This window comes from Chrysochloris asiatica, unplaced genomic scaffold, assembly GCF_000296735.1.
Source record: "Chrysochloris asiatica unplaced genomic scaffold, ChrAsi1.0 scaffold00272, whole genome shotgun sequence".
Classification (NCBI taxonomy): domain Eukaryota; kingdom Metazoa; phylum Chordata; class Mammalia; order Afrosoricida; family Chrysochloridae; genus Chrysochloris; species Chrysochloris asiatica.
In genome coordinates, this window is record NW_006408790.1 from 2,313,955 (window position 1) to 2,331,368 (window position 17,414).

The 17,414-nt window shown below is 42.0% G+C and overlaps 1 protein-coding gene across 1 annotated transcript in view; it reads left to right on the forward strand.

Moving 5' to 3' along the window:
• Positions 1 to 17,414, forward strand: part of NBEA (neurobeachin) — an 822,532-nt gene that overhangs the window by 492,790 nt on the left and 312,328 nt on the right. The window contains exon 38 of the mRNA XM_006874376.1: positions 1,001 to 1,125. Coding sequence (XP_006874438.1) covers positions 1,001 to 1,125 — 125 coding nt within the window. The remainder of the gene's footprint in view (positions 1 to 1,000; positions 1,126 to 17,414) is intronic.

The following is a 17,414-nucleotide window of genomic DNA, read 5'->3' on the forward strand; positions in this document are numbered from 1 at the left end:
ACACACAAAATCCAAATCAAAAAGCCGCAAAAGCATCAGTGAAAGCTTGTCTGTTTTTTATGAACAGTGCTGCTCAGGAAAACAAGCTATTATTCTCTTCTGAGCATAAAGAAACAGAAAATCAGAGTTGAATTCAGTGTCATTTATCAGCAATGTTTGTTGAAAATATATTGATAACAAAAATGATATCATAGTACATGCAATGGAATGTACAGTGAACATGTTTCAGTGGCTTCTGAAATACCCTGTGTATTTTTAATATTAGTTAAATGTGAAAAAATAAGACATTTTCCCCAATGCTGGTTGTGACTGTTAAGGCTTTATATTAGCTGAAAGCTGTAAAATCACCCAAGGACTCGTTCAGTGTTCAGATAATAATTTACCAAGACAATTACCACATGCTGGAATGTTTTGCAGCTCTAATTCAGTATTATTAATAATGGATAAAATTGCACTTCTCTCAGGTTGCTGAGGGCAGGGGGGAATTATTTCAATGAATATTTCAACACATTATTTTAATCATAGTTCCGCCAAATTCGAGTGGGCAATATTTTATACTTCTTAATTCCATCTACTAAGAGAGTGTGGTCATTAAATTGCAAACTATTTGTAGTGACCTCTTTCCTGTGATTTACAATCCTGGTTAAAAACAGTGTAAAAGAAAGCAAACTGGGCCATTAATACTTGTAATTTGATCCTGCGTTCGTTCCTAAACTCCCGATGATTTATGTGCTGAGTAGACGGAAGGAAACTGAAAAGGTAGCAGAGCTGAATGTTCTAATGACGACAGTATCAGCATGTTACTTCTTTCAAGTTGTGTCCACTGATACAGGAAACCCCTGAGTACTAGCGCAAGCATAAAATAGAAATCGCTCAAAAAGAGTCTTTCCTGAACAACGAAACCGAAGACATTGCACTTGAATTGTTTTGTTGAGAAGTATGCTTCCGGTCACTAGCGTGCTGAACACTGACTGCTTTGCCTTTCTTGCCCTGTGCTCAGCCAATTGCATGACTTCTGGCGCCTGGATTACTGGGAAGATGACCTGCGTCGGAGGAGGCGGTTTGTCAGAAACGCGTTTGGCTCCACTCATGCCGAGGCTCTACTCAAGGCTGCCGTAGACTACGGTTAGTACGTGGGTTTCTTACCTAAGAACACTTTCCTATGACGGGGCTGACTCATTGTGGGGGAGGATTCTTCTTATATTCCACCAGTCTCTGAAATTTGCCGTGCCCTAAATCAGAACAATTTTGTTTCACCTTATTCCCTGCCCCGTTTACAGAACGGTCTTTATCAAGCCAGTGTTTCTCACAGGAGATGGACTGGGTGGGGACCCTACTAGCTCACTTAGTATCCAGTAACCCTCTCCTACAAAAGCAGTGTCTTCTTCAGTGCCTTTCAAACTTTGGTGAGCAGGACTCACCACGAGAAACCTCTGTATTGTATGTGTGGCTTTGTGTGTATACACATACACACAGGGTATGAATATACACATCCATCACTTGTGTGTGTGTGAGGGTAAATTGCAAAGGATTGCCACTAGGGTTCCAGTTCATACACACACACAGATTAACTCCAAACAAAGAATGTTCAAACCGGTCTCTGCACATAGTGGTGACTGCAGATAACTTCTTTCAGAAATACACTTGTCTCAGCCTCATTAGGACGCCTTCCAAGAAAAGGTCCAGATCAAGCAGTGGTGTCCCTGCGGATCTGCTGGGCCAGTTCACTTCAAGACAGGGCTGTCAGCTCACAAGGCTGTGGAGACTGTGTTTTTTGTTTTTGTTTTCTCGAAGGATGCAGGGTGATGATGAGGGCTTATTAGGAAGAAGGTTTTAGAAACAGACCCAGAAATTTGTGTCAAGGAAGTTTCTTCCATCACGATACTGATACCGTAGCTGCTCACTCTCCCAGGGTAGTAAGAGCCGTCTTAGGAGAGAGAATTCCACTAGGAAATCTGACCGCATCCACCCTCTAGCACTGAGCTCGCCCCTCCAGACTTCATTTTGTTTCCCAAACTCAAAGAATATATCAAAGGAATATAATTTCAGTTCCGTGAGGATGCCGGTGTCAACGACAGAGCGTAGAATTTTTCAGGACAGGGCTAGAGGGATGGACAGGCCTTGATGAAGGATGTATGGAGAACCAACAGCTTCACACTGTGATCTTCTTGTTAATACAGGTTTCTGTGATTTTCTAACAATACTTCTTGTTTAGTCTCATGTAACTGAAACAAATTGGTTATTAATACCCTTGTAGGTGACATTTTCTATTTTTATCCTATTCTGCTCCAGTCTTTTCATCAGAATAAATAAATCCGGTACAATCTGCTGAGTGGAATTCCCAGTCTGCTCAAGGTTTGCAAATGAAATTTCAAAATGGGCCCTGTTCTAAAGCTACCATGAAGTATTACACTATACTAGAGCTCTACCCTAAGTTCCCTGTTGTTCTTGTTGTTAAGTGCCTTCAAGTCAGTTCTGACTCATCGTGACCATGTATAGGGTTTCCAAGAAGTGGTTGGTGAGCTTGAACCACTAACCTTGTGGTTCAAACCGACCGTGCATTCCATCGCATTAACACAGCACCACATTAGGACACAAAAGAAGATGGACACGTCAGAATATAGTTGTAATTTAATAAACATGATGCTACTTGAGACTGGTGTCTACCAAGAAGTCTTCCCAGGAATCCTCTGTCTACTCATATTTAAATGCTCTGACCCGTTTACTTTGGCTGATCATATCAGAATTTTATAAATCATATATACTCAGGAAATGCCCGTAATAAGAAAGGCTGTTCATATGTTTTGTTATGAACCACTTTCACTCTTTTAATTATTTGTTTGTTCTATTATGTTCATTTTCATTGATTTGAGCGCAGTGGGCGGGGGGAGGTATCTGTTATAAAATTTGCCATAGTCCACAGCGTGTGATTCCCTCCATCCACATGAATAAGGAAAGTCTTTAATCCTAATTAAAAAAAGACTGTGCAGAACTTTTGAAATGTGTTGCTCTGGTAAATTGTTGATTGCTGTAAGTTAGAAACACTAAACCAAATCAATGAGATATTGCCATGAACGCGAGGCCACTCTTGGCCACCACACTTGTTTCAGAGCAGGGCTGCGCTCCGTAGTGTCCCTGGTCCTTTGGACGTGTTGTCAGGAGGGACCCGTCCCTGGACAAGGGCCTGATCCTTGGTAAAGCAGAGTGTTAGTGAACAAGAGGCTGACACAGTGACTGTAACACTGGCCTCCAACATGGCAGTGACTGTGAGGATGGCCCGGCACCCGAGAGGAAGACATGAGGCAGAGCTCACTTAATGGCTCCGAAGCACAACAAGAAAGCTTCACTTCCCTTACCATGCAATGGAGACTTCTCCCAGTCATTCATTGTTCATTCCTCTCATGTGAACTTAGAAACATCTAGAGACTATTTTATAAGAAAAACTCTGCCGTCAAGTAGACTGCAACTCACAGGAGCCCATGCATAAAAGAACAAAACGCTACCCCATCCTGAGCCAGCCTCACAGTTGTTGTGTTGTTTGGTCCCATGGTTGCAGCCACTGTGCCAGTCTATCTTGCTAGGGGTCTCTCTCTTTTTCTCTGATCCTCAACTTTAGGAAGCATGATATGCTTTTCCAAGGACAAAGCCACTGCTTCTAAGGAGGATTCTGACTTTAGAGTTTAGGCTACAGAGATATTATTAGTAATACTGAGTTGCCCTCAGTAGCTTTAAATATATAGGAACCACGTTATACTATAGTCTACATTCTACAGATTGCTTTGAAGAAAAGATCTGTTAGAAAATAGCTTTTTTGTTTCTCTATAAAAATAGATAATTTAGTCTGTATATTTAATTGGTAAAACAGTGTCAAAGCCTACCAGAAACTAAGTTGAAATCTTTTACTCCCCAAAATTTTTGAGAGAGATTGATAGTCATAGTTTAGTAATATAGTTGTTGTTGTGAAGTGCTGTTGAGTCAATTCTGACCCATAGCGACCCTGTATAGGGTTTCCAAGGAGCAGCTGGTGAGCTTGAACCACCGACCTTGCAGTTCAAACGACTTTGCAGTCCCATGCATTAGCCCACAATGCCACACCAGTAGCTATCATTAATTTGTATCTAAAATACAAAACATCTGTAGCAAGAGATGATGGAGAAGCTCAACATCACCACCAAAAAACAGCCAGGGGTTGGCTGTAGAACAGACCCTCAATTGTTCATATGCAAGTTCACACTGAGGCTGAACACAATGAAAACAAGTCCACAAGAACCAAAATACGACCTGGAACATATTCCACCTGAATTTGACGCATTAGATGTTAATGACTGAAGACCAGCAGAGTTAGGGCATGACCTCAATAGCACCATACAGTGGTTGGCCAGAAGTGTGCCCAGAGTCAGCGGCATGGCCACAGAGGACTAGAGGGAAGAGTGAAGCTACCAGCTGATAGGAAGAGAGGGCATACGCACAAGAACACCCACACCTGCAGTTGGTACCCACATGACCTGGCCCCGATAAATGGATGATCAGAACTCAACCAGGAGAAGAAAGAAGGGGGGGAGGGGGGGAAGAGTGATCTGAGACAATTTGATGAACTTGATCTACACCTATGGATGCAGTAACCCAAAAGAGGGAACAAACCCTCACAGCAAGAAACAGTCCTACCCCCTCCACACAAAGAGTAGACAGAGATGGGCAACTTGGACATTGGATACCCAAATTGGGGGGGGGGGGGAGAGGACACAAAGGCAAGAAGTGACTGGCTTACAAGCTAGGGGGCATGGAGGAAGGCAGAATCTCTAGTGAGTACTATCCAATCTGTCTAGGCAGAGCTGATGAAATGAAAAGCAGAAGGGTCACTTGTGATACAATAGTGAATGATTGTTATCAGGACTGATTGTGAGGGTTGGAAATGTAAAGGTAGACGTTTGGTAGCAAGGAAGGGAGTTATTAACTCTCTAGTCTAGGAGCAGAGGTCTCTGGGACCATCAACGGAGAAGAGCCGAGAGCGGGACCCTACCCAGAGAAGCAGCGAGTTCCAAGATGGAGGCAGAGATGATGATGACGTGGAGTGATGAAGCGGATGGGGACTTTGGATCCAGAGAGGGAGAGGGACTGGGTCCTGAAGAATTGGGGGGAGGGGAGTGTAGGGGGCGGGTTTATAGGGTATACCCTTTGGTCGGTTGATGATGCATGGAAGGGATTGGAACCATGGCAATGAAACGATGTACGGTGGAATGAATGTAAAACTAAAGTTCTCCCATGTAAAATACCATATAATTCACAATAAAACATGAAAAAAAAAAAAAAGCACCATACAGGAAGAAAGCAAAATGTCATTATAACAGAAAAATAAACGTCATTATAACAGAGAAACAAACGTCATTATAACAGAGAAACAAACGTCATTATAACAGAGAAACAAACGTCATTATAACAGAGAAACAAAAGACCAAAATGGATGTCCGAAGAAACTCTGAAACTTTCTCTTGAGTGTAGACAAGCTGAAACAATAAGAAGGAATGACGTAACAGAGATGAATGGAAATTCTCAGAGGACAGATGGAAAAAAAGGTTAGTATTTCAATGAAATGTACAAAGACCTATAGTCATTAAACCAAAAGGGAAGAACACATTTAGCATTCCTCAAGCTCAGAAAAAAAATTCAAACCTCAAGTTCCAATATTGAAGGATTCTATGGACAACATTTTGAATGACACCGGGAACATGAAAAGGAGCTGGAAGCAGTACAGTCACCGTGCCAAAAAGAAGAGGACACAGGGACTAGGTATTTCATTGCTGACGTCAGATGGAAAATGTTTGCGTGTGCTTTATTGACGATGCAAAGTCATTCACCTCTGTGGATCTTAACAAACTATGTGTAACGTTTCAAAGAACTGGGCTTCCAGAACACTTTGTTGTGCTCATGAGGAACCTGTACATAAACCAAGAGGCAGTCCTTGAATGGAACAAGGGGATATTGAATAGGTTAAAATCAGGAAAGGTGTGTACCAGGATTGTATCTTTTCATCATACTTATTCAAAACTTTTTACTAAACAAATAATACTTAAAGCTGGATCATATAAATAAGTACATGGCATCAGGATTGGAGGAAGACTCATCAACAACCTTTAATATGCAGATAATACCAACCAACTTTGGTTGCTGAAAATGAATAGGACTTTGAAATGCTTAACTGATGAAGATCAAAGACTACAGCTTTCAGTATGCATTACATATTAATGCAAAGGAAAGGAAAATCCCTACATACGAACCAATAAGTAACATCCTGATAAATGGTGAAAAGATTGAAGTTGTTAAAGACTTCATTTTGCTTGGATCCACAATCCATGATCATGAAAGCAGCAGTCAAGAAATCTAAGTACATATTGCATTAGGCAAATCTGCTGCAACAAGATCTCTTTATTGTTAAAGAGTAAAGATATCACTCTGACCCAAGCCATGGTATTTTCAAGGCCTCCCACAACTGCGGAAAGCTGGACAATGAATAAGGAAGACTAGAACAGAAATGATGCATTTGAATTTTGGTGTCAGCAGAAGGTATGAAAGTACCACGGACTTCCAGAAGAATGTTGGAAAAAGTATAGCTGGGCTGCTCATTAGAAGTGACATTGGCAAGACTTCATCTCTTCTACTTTGGACATACTGTCTCAGGAAGGACCAGCCCTTGGAGAAGGAGATCATGCTCGGGGAAGTGGGGGGTCAGTGGAACCTAGGAAGATTCTCAGCAAGAAGGGCTGACATGGCGGCGGCAGCAACAACTCACACATAACAAAGGTGAGGCTGGCTCAGGACCAGACAGCATTTCACTCCTGACTTCAGGGCACCTAAAAACAAAAATAAATATCAAAAAGTGTCGAGTGGATAACATGTCTGTTGTTGTTGTTATTCACTGCTTTCGAGTCAGTTCCTCCTGACCGCAGCCCCATGTCCAGCAGATTGAAACTGCCCGACCTGTGCTCTCCTCACAATCATTTCTCTGTTTGAGCCGACTGTGCAGCCAGTATCAGCCTGTACCATTGATCTCTCTGACCATAATTAAAGTGCATAATAAAGTCCTTTCTCTGCACATGGGTCACCACAGCCAGAACCTACTTGACGGCAATGAAATTTGGGGTTTGGGTGCTACAAGAAAGAGTGTATTATAAATATGCAGTGATTTCTCATGCTTATATTTTGATCAGAAGCTGTCAAGGGGACCTATGTCTTATCCCTCCTGAGTCTCTCATTGCTTTGGTTCCTTAGTAAAAGGAAACAGGAGTGTGTTTTTGTTTTCTACATCTCAAGAACAAAGCCCACGTTTATGTCATAAACTAGCCAGGAATTGTCGATGGTACCTGCCCTTGAGTCACTGCGAGGTCAGTCCCAGGCAGGCCTGGGGTCATGGTGTGGGATACACAAGAGGCTAAAACAACTCTACATCCGAAATCAGTTCTAGAGTTCACCTCTCGGCTTTCCTCACAGACCCTTCTGTGGGGAGACGGAAGTAAGTCAGGGAGGCTGTGTGGAGTGGGCAGCTGGAAACACTCCGGAGAGAGTGGAGGGAGAAAGTAAAACTGCCAAAGGAAGATGGGAAAGCGAGCCTCATCCCAGCCTCTGTCATGTGCCCACAAGCAAGCCTGAAGTATTTCTGTGGAAAAAAATAGGAAGAAAATGTCAGTAATTATTACAGAGCACTTTATCCAATAAAAACCGATGCTGAAAGCCTTAACTGAAAACAGATTTGGGATATTTTAAAGAAAACTTTTGTGTTCACATATTACCAGAACATCCCTATTAAAGTGAGAACCTCAGCCCATCATCTGAACACTCTTATTGTCCGCCACCGAATATGTAAATGTGTTCAAGTGTCCCCAAGTTTTCCTAATGGTGGACCTCTTTGGTGTAGTGCAGACACAGATAAAGAGTATGTTTATAGCACACATTTACAAACTCTGCATCAGCTTTTAGGAACAAATTAAAATTCAGCTTTTTTTCTTCCTTTATGTTAAATAATTATAGCATTTCATTTTCCCTATTCTGGTGTGACACTTCGGTTAATGTGCTGGACCACAAGGTCAGTTTGAACTGTAAGGTTGGCGATTCAAATTCACCAGCCACTCCTCTGGAGCCCTATATAGGGTCGCTATGAGTTGGAACAGACTCCACAGCACTTAACCACAACAATTGTTAAATGCAGGGTCACTATGAATCTGGACCAATTCAGTGGTGCTTACCAATAACAACAGCCAGCTGCTTCACAGGAGACAGTTGTACAGTCAGCTCCTATAAAGATCTGCCCTCTAGGAAACCCTGAGGGGCTGCTCCACTCTGTCCTATGTGGGGCAGAACCAGCTCAGCAGCAGTGGGTTTAGGTCATTGCTAAATTCTCTCTTGAAAGTAAGCATTAGTATACAGAAAATGTGGTTCCAAGTTTAGTCAAAATGCTTTTTAGATGTTCGTCTACATGGTAGCAACCGAAATGTTCTGGAAAGACAAGAATATATGAGGGATGGAACTCTCAGTATGGCTGGAGAGTTTGAAGCAGTGGTCAGTGGTCATTGTGTCTTGGGACTTTTAAGTTACCGAAGCTGGAGAACTAGCCTGAGGCTTCCTAATCAGGGAATGTTGATGTGGCCGTGGGAACAATCCTAGCTGTGTGAAACACTGGTCCAAGTCTGTTTCTGCAACACACAGTGTTTAAATCTGGGCCTAGATGTATAGTATGTAAGTGAAACTGTTGTAGCAGGCCTCCTGGTTTAATAACAACGTTCTGTGTCACTCACTCCTTCCTGACATCCTCAATTCAGACCTTTTAGATGAAATCACAGCTGTGTTCTCTGTGATGGACAGATACATCACACCGTCATCCGGATTTCACAGCCTTGTTCTCGGGCCACTTACTACGTAAAGCCTTAAAACAAATATGAGGGCAGCACTTCCTTATCCATGAAGGGACAGTCAGAAATGGACAGGCTAGCAACGAAGCATAAAGGACAATCATTTTCTTGCGTATGGACTTTGAAAATGTTCCCCTTAGATTTCATTGCTAAAACTTTTGGCCGACCTTTTTCTGTTGGAAAACATCCTTAGCATTTTCCATGCTTCTTAGTAATACTAATGAGTTGAATAATTTATGAGCTTGTCATGTGCAAAAGATTTGGTGCGATTTGATATACTTTCAGCCTCTGGTGTTGAAATGTGATTAATAAAAACCTAGAGGCGTGTAGTTTTTCTCGCTGATGAGGTTTCATGTTCTAATTCTGTCTGTATGGAAGGTGTTATTAGGTGTTTTCTGATAGTAAAATATCATACAAGTGAAAATGTAATGGGTTACCAGGGATTTTACAGAACAAAGCAGGGAAGAATCTAAAAACATTTTAAAATTCAAACTCATAAATGAATCGTATGTACACTTGAATAATTTTGTGACCTACAAGGTTTTGTTCTTCAGGGCAAAATTAGCTAATGAAGAAATAACAGGAAAAGGACGGCTTTGTATATTGTTTGCATATTAAAATAAAACCAAGACTAGTCATTTCGGTACATGGAGATTATAGCTGCCATAGAACAGTGCAAAATCTTAATAAGTTTTGGTTGTCAGTGTAGACTGTCCGTTACCATTTAGACCTCTGTTTGCCTTCCATAGAATCACCGTAGAACAATGTTTCATCAAAGCCTGGGATCGCAAACCCCTCCACATCTCTGATCAAAGGCGTCATCTTAAATGGGTCTGATGGGGCTTCACAGAAGAGAGCAGGCTGCCTCAGTCCCCAGGGAGAAAAGAAAACATAGCACAAAGATGACAAAGTTAATCAGTCATTTCTTTGCAATAAATCATCAGATATGCTGAGGACTGCAAATGAGAACATTCTTGGGTTCCTCAGAGATGGGTCTGCTTAACACCTGATTTATCTAAGCTTGTGAAGCCTCCAAGGTCTGACCTTGATGGATAAAAAGCAGCCCAGTAATGAATCTGGAATTAAATTAGTCGCGATGGTGCATGCATGGCTCCTGCAATGTGCTGCTTGCAGCCATCAAGAAATAAGGAGAGCACCCAAGTCAGAGATGCAAATGTAGCTGTGAGGTTGTGGAGAGAAGAGCTAGCCAATCAGCTGGCTTAGTTTAGGGTTTTTTTTTTTTTGTTGTTGTTGTTGTTTTAAGTACTCTGCCATTATTATACCATTTGGAAAGGAGAATTGCGTTTTTATAACCTAATAATCCATTTGCATGATGTAGAGTATTCATCATTGTTAATTGATGATCCATTGTTTCTTAGTGTATTGTTGAATGAAATAGGTAATCTGGCTAAGGTTAAATAATTTATTGAAAAGTTAATGATGTAATTTTCCTTCAAGTGGGAAGGAAAGAAACTCAGGGAACACCATCCAGCACAATTTTGTTGCCGGCACCTTCATCTTGTCTTTACTTTCTGGTTTTCATAGACTTTTAAAATAATATAATTGGATTATATTTTTAAAAAGAGACAAAATATGCTGGTAAAGTACATTTTACAAACCTTTCCTGTCTGAATCCATTGGGCGCCTCTAACCTGGGTCTTCCACGTGAAAAGTGGGCTGTTGTTGTATTCAGAGGAATTGAGTGCTTACACTGTATTCTGAACTCAGAGAGAAGACAGACAGCTGTTACTCTGACCGAAAGCAGTGTGGGGCGGGGTTCTCAATCGGCCCCCAGGATACAGCTGTCCGTATTACGAGTCATGTTGATTCTCAGGACTGGGCAGGAAGCTGGGCGTACTAGTGTTGTTGTTGTTAGGTTGTGACTCACAGAAACCCTGTGTACAACAGAACAGCCCTTTAGTTCTCTAGGTGGGCAGCTCCCTCTCCTGGGCTCCTCTAGTATTGGTGATTCACTGTGATGAAAATGTTTGTTATACTCTTAGATAAGTATTTATAAATGCAATGGTGTACAAACCTTAACAAAAGGAACCCACAGAAAGATAAGCCAGACTCCAAACAGTGGTCTCAATGAGCTATATACCACTAGGCACAATTCTGCCAGGGATTTATCTTTAACAGCCTTCAAAACTCTGGCTGGAAATCAAGTACATAGATAGATAAAAGTCCATATTTCAGAATTTGGAAATAATATATATACTTTGTTGTTGTTGTTAAATGCCATTGAGTTGGTTCCAACTCATCATGACCCTGTATAAGGTTTCTGAGGAGCAACTAGTGGATTTGAACCCCAACTGTGTGGTTAGCAGTACAGTTCTTATCCTACAGTGCCACACCAGAAGACCTGTTTATATACCTAGTCCACAGAAAGCCCATCCTTCAGATGCTGCTGTGCGGTGTGGTATCAGCCACACAGTTGTTATACTTGAGCCCATTGCTGCAGCCACTGTGTCAACCCATCTCAGTGAGGGTCTTCTTCTGTTATGCTGACCCTCTACCTTACCAAGCATGGTGTCCTTCTCCAGCAAGTGATCCTTCCTGACATGTCCAAAGTACATGAAACAAACCCTCACCATTCTCTCTCCTAAAGAGCATTCTGGCTGTACTTTGTACAAGATCGATTTGTTGGTTCTCTTGCTAGTGCATGGTACATTCAGCATTCTAACACCATAATTCTAATTCCGTAATTCAGATGCATCAGTTCTTCTCTGGTCTTCCTTATTCGTTGTACAGCTTTTGCATGTAGGTAAGGTGACTTAAACTACCCTGGCTTGGGTGAGGCAGGCCTTAGTCCTCAGAGTGACCTCGTTGCTCTTTAGCAATATCCCTGATTTCTACACTGTGTATGCTGGCATAGAGTATGCTGCTAAACATCTTAAAATTCATGGGACACAACCCCATGGCAAGAAAAGATCTGGCCTCAAACATGAGTTCTGCTAGAAAGGGATGGGCCACTGTCGCAGAAGTTGACAGTTTTCCGTGGCGGGGCACAGGGCAGAGAGGGGCTTGCTTGCACATTCTGGTTATTCAGAGCAGGCATCACAGAAGCCATGGCTTTTCTAAAATCCCTGGAGAGAAGAGTAGGAAATTATCAGATAAGACCAGAGGAAGTAACAGAAACTACAGATCTGAAGTGTCAAAGTGCCTGACCCGTCCCTTTGAGTGCCCTCAGTAATTAATACCTGATGTCAAGTCACTGTGTAAAGGTTTCAGATTTTGTAAAGGTGTCAGATATTTTTTATATTAGATAGTTTATATCTTCATAGAATACAAAAGCTACTTGAGGGCAAAAAGCACTGTCTCCTATCTCTTCTGTCTTGTTAATACCATGTACATTGTTTCCATGCTTTATTTATGTTATAGTTGATTGATTTTCAGGAATGCATACTGTATTTTAACCACAGTTTTCTTCACTCGGAGTACACAGCAATTGGTTTACATACCATTGCATTTATAAATACTCATCATGAAGTGTGATAAGCATTTTGATGACAATGGATTATGAATACTAGAGGATCTCAGGAGAGGGAGATACATAACTGGAGAAATAAATGGTAGCTAGCCTGGAAAGGATGGGCAGGAGTCTCCCTCCCCGAGACTGTACGTGGGTGTGGCACCGGGAGAAAGGGACCGCCTAGCCCATCATGCATATTCAACGGAGGAAGGTGGTGATGCTAACAGCTCATGAGAGTGCGAGTGACAGTATGAAGAAACCACTGGCGAGAGAGTGGGTCTGATCAGGAGGAGTAACAAGGCTCAGTGGGCAGCAGCCATGAAGGGAGTTTCACCTGGGGACATGGCAGACCTGGAAGTTAAATGACAAGTGCTATGTAGTAAGTGATAACTCCCCAAACCCCTCATCGCAACCCCACAGGGCAAGGTAGAGCTGTCCATAGCTCTTCCAAGACCTTAATCTTCGCAGAAGCAGACAGCTTCATCTTACAATTGTGGTACAGTTGATGCGTTCAAACCACCGACATTTCAGTTAGTAACCAACACTGAACTCCATGCACCACCAGAGATCCTCAATCAATGGTTGTTGTTGTTGTTGTTAAGTGTCATCGAGTCGATCATTCCGGCCCATAGCGACACTGTATAGGGTTTCCAAAGAGTAGCTGGCGAGTTTGAACTGCCAACCTTGCAGTTCACACGGCTCTGCAGTCTGGTGCATTAACCCACAGCATTGCCACCCCAGGACTCCTAATAAGTGGTAGATGGAGGTAAAAGTCAGCTCCATTGCCACTCTCTTAGTGCCACGGTTTGTTGCCATTACTGTGCCGGAGAGTTTCTTACCTACAGGAAGAGAACTGACCATTTTGCCCATGTTGTAGTTTGCTTATTTTTCACTTCTCCCATAACCCATCATCCATAAAAACCCACGAAGTGCAAACGAACCTGATGGCATTCATTAGCTGTGCCTTCCAAGTCATTTTATAAAAATGTGTTTTTAAATGTTTTAAAGTATAGTCTAGAGTAGACATCAGCACTATCCCATAGATATTCTGTTTTTTTATAATTGAAGGAAATTTTTGTTAGTTTCCTCTTCCTTCGTTGTCTGAGAGCCATGTAATTACCAATCCAAATTTCTCCCATTTCCCATGGTGTAATCATTTTAGTGTAATAGTCCCACACTGGGCCTCGTGAGAGACTTTCAAAAGGAAAGTTAAACATAGCTTTGCAGGTTAATGCTCCCGGCTACCAGAAGAAACCTCCCCTCCATCTCACTCCTCCCACATCTTCATCATTTCTTTCCACCCCAAAATTGTCAAAACTTTTTCCTTTCACCCTGCCTGTCACCTGCCATGTTTCCCTCTTGAGATACTAGGTTTCCTTCCTCTCTCCCTCCCTTCATAGCGCTTCCTTTTTTCCTTCCTTCCTCCTTCTCAAGGAAACACACACATGCCCATTACACCTGTTGGTTGCTCTCATCTAGAGCAAAAGAGGAAGAAGGAGCCCAAAGACTAAAGGGAGAAAATACTAGTGTCTAATAGTTTACAGAATGGACACATAGTTATATGAGCCGTGACTTCATCTACCCTGAGACCAGAGGAACTGTCTGGCCAACACTACTGACCATTCTCACCAGGGCTACAATAGATGGACCTAATAGAAGGGGAGAAAACTGTAGAACAGAACTCAGATTCTTAAAAAGTCCAGACTTCTTGGACCAGTTGAGATTAGAGGATTCTCTGAGATTATCACCCTTTAAACTTGGAACCAGAACTGCTCTCTGAGGCCACTCTTTAGTGAGCTAACAGATTAGCTCATAAAATAAAGAATCGCCCGATAGAGTACTGCATGGCTTTAGCAAAACATCTCTATGAGGCCAAATGACCAGCAACTCCTCTGAAGCAGAGATGAAAGAGAAACCGGAGGGCTGGAAATGAAGCCTCAGGGGCACCAGTGTAACTGAATAGTCTGAATGGTGGTGACGGTGTGATACTGAGTTGGCTCCGACTCATAGTGACCCTGTATGGGCTTTCTGGGACTATACATCTTTATGCGAGCAGAAAGTCTCATCTTTCTCACTTGAAGTGACTGGTAGATTCGAAATTCTGACCTTGTGGTTAGCAGCCCAGCTTGTAATCCCCTACACTAGCAGGGCTCCTGGAACAGTTTGAGTGTTAATTGGTAAAGAGAAACCTAATTTGCTGGGTAGACATTCAGCATAAAAAACCAAACATCACAAAAGAGGGACACCGTCCCACTGTAAAGAAAGCTGCTGTTAGTACGTTAGGGTATTTCCTGCTTACCCTTTTCTGTCTCTGCGTTCAGTTCAAAGATTCATGATGCATGTTTTCTACTTCTTATGGTTTCTGCCGTTTTCCAAACTGCCCAAGTTTTCTACATGTTTTATCTGTTTTTCACAAGTAAAACACACCATGTGATACTTAATATGATGAAATTCTATTTAAAATATTTAGAAATCACCCTAACTTATGGCTAATGAAAATCCCCACCCAGCAATAGCCCATGTAAGATGTCGAACACAGCCACACTCACCACCAGGTACATTCTTAAAATACAGCTTCTCTGCTTTCACTCCATAAACAAGAAGGTTAACTTTTCACATTTTGGCTGTTCTACACTGGAATCCAATCATACTGTCTTCCATTGTTTTAATTGCCTTTTTTTTTTAACCAGTTTAAACAAATTCCGTTTATGAATACCCCCTCTGTGGGCCTGCTCTCAGAAAACTTGCTTACAGGTGACTATGTTGAATTAGAAATAAATGAAATTTCTGGGTGGTTTGTTTTGTCGTCTTGTGTTTTTTGTTTGCCGTCAGAACCCAGTGGTGAAACTGCACTGCATGTCTGTGAAAATCAGTGGACTCTATTAGCAAGCCTGTCAATATGAAAAGTGCATCCCATCCCCACCTCTGGTTCTAATAACCTTGCGGTGCTACTCGGAGGCAGCTCCCATAATCACAGTATATTGTCAGCTTACGGGAGCTGGGGAAGCATGAAATGAAAACCCCGCTAATATTGATCTGCTGGTTTCACTTGCAAGTGTCCTCCTTCTGTGTCCGTCTGCACCGAGCACTAACTGCTGGTGCTGGACAGCCAATGTCTCCTCTCCCGAAACACCGGCGAGCTGTTTCCAGGCAAAACTCATCTGAGGAAGAACTCCTTACCTGGAATAATGTATATGAACATTTCCTCTTAGTTAATGCTCCGGTGGCTGCTTCCTTAATATGCCACTGAAACATAGGTGCCCCAGCCTTTCAGAGAATGACCTGCATAAAGGTCTAGAAAGGCTTGTGTCTGGTTTAACACAACCACAATGTGTGCAGGTCCCTCTTTGGTGAAAACACAAAGGGTCTGTTGCCCTCTAATTTGAGGGGCAAAAATGGACCATAAATGCCATCAGGGATTCTGGTAAGGGTTATAGTCTCTTAATCAAGTTTGTTATGAATTTGCAGTGGGTGTCTTGGGTATGGTAGTGGTGGTGTGCCATGGTGTTGATTCTGATTCCTAGCCTCCCTTTGTAGGGTTTCTAAGACTGTAAATCTTGACGGAAGCAGAAAGCTTCAACCTACTGACCTTTTTGTTAGCAGCCCAGCTTGTAACTCACTATGCTACCAGGCTTCTTTGATGTGGTATTGATATTATCTATTTGAGATGGTTTAATATGATTCTGGTGAGCAACAGTGAGTTAAGGCAGAGGGGTACCTTATATAGATTCAATTCATTCAGCCGAAAATGTCAGCAACTAAGAAAGGTGGAATTGGATACCTGAATGGTCCAGATTGTATATTTCTATTAAATTTGCTCTGAATTTTACATAAATATTTCTCCCCATTGAGGGAAAGCACTTTCTTTCACACAATGAATTTGTGCTGAGAAAGAAAGGCCCAGGAGAGGGAGCTTCTCTGCATTTCTCAGATCCTAATGTGTGAAAGAGGAAAAGGCACATAGTAGGTATAAGGTCAAGTTTTCATTAAGTATCACTGACGGATGTTACCTTGTTTTTTCTCTCTTAAATCTCTGTTCTCTTAAAAACCCTATTCTGTATAGTTAATTCTTAACAGTACCGTTTAGTAAACTTAAGACTGCCCTTCCATTCTACCCATCTTCTTCCCGAGAGGAAGGAGAACTCTCTTCGATACAAGTCTCTGAAACAAACTGTGTATCAACTTTCTTGAGAAAGCAAAAGTTCTGTGTTTTGGGTTTTTTTTTTTTTCTTCTTCTTCTTCAAATAGCCAAGACACTAAAACACTGCAGGATAAGCATTGGACTGCTAACTGCAAGGTTGGTGGTTCAGACCAACCAACCACTCCTTGGAAACCTTGTACAAGGCTGCTGTGAATTGGAACCATCTCAATGGCACGGCACTGAACAACAAAAAAACACATTTATATTCTAAGAAATATAACTTTAAAATCACAAAAGCTTATGAAATACATGGGTGCTTCCATAGTGTTAATAAAAATGTTCAATGACTGCTATGGGTACTGGGTTTTCCATTTGATCCCTCTACCAACCACTCAGTTTCCATTTGAAAAGCCCTCCATGGTGTGGGAGCCACCTGCCCTGCCCCATCTTTGGGAATTACCAAAACTACTGGAGAAGCTGAGGCGTGATGCTGCCTCATGATGAGTACAGACTGAGTACTGAGTACACATGGTTCTGCCTGAGCTGGAATCAGCACTACGTCAACTCTCAGCAACACAAAGGCCAAATGAACACAGTCAACAATTGTGGACAATCTAATATTGGGCTTTGTACTAAGAAGTTGTTTGGTTCCATCAAATTGACAGTCAACTAATATCAACGCAATGTGACAGACTAGAACTGCCTCGTAGCGTTTCCTAGGCTGTCATTTATTGTGCCACTATATACTCGTATATATTCTTATATATCATTCACTCACAGCGCCCCCTGGTGTAACAGAGGAGAACTGCTCCACAGGGTTTCCTAGGCTGTCATCTATTGTGTCATTATATACTCATATATACTCTTATAGATCATCCACTCACAGCGCCCCCTGGTGTAA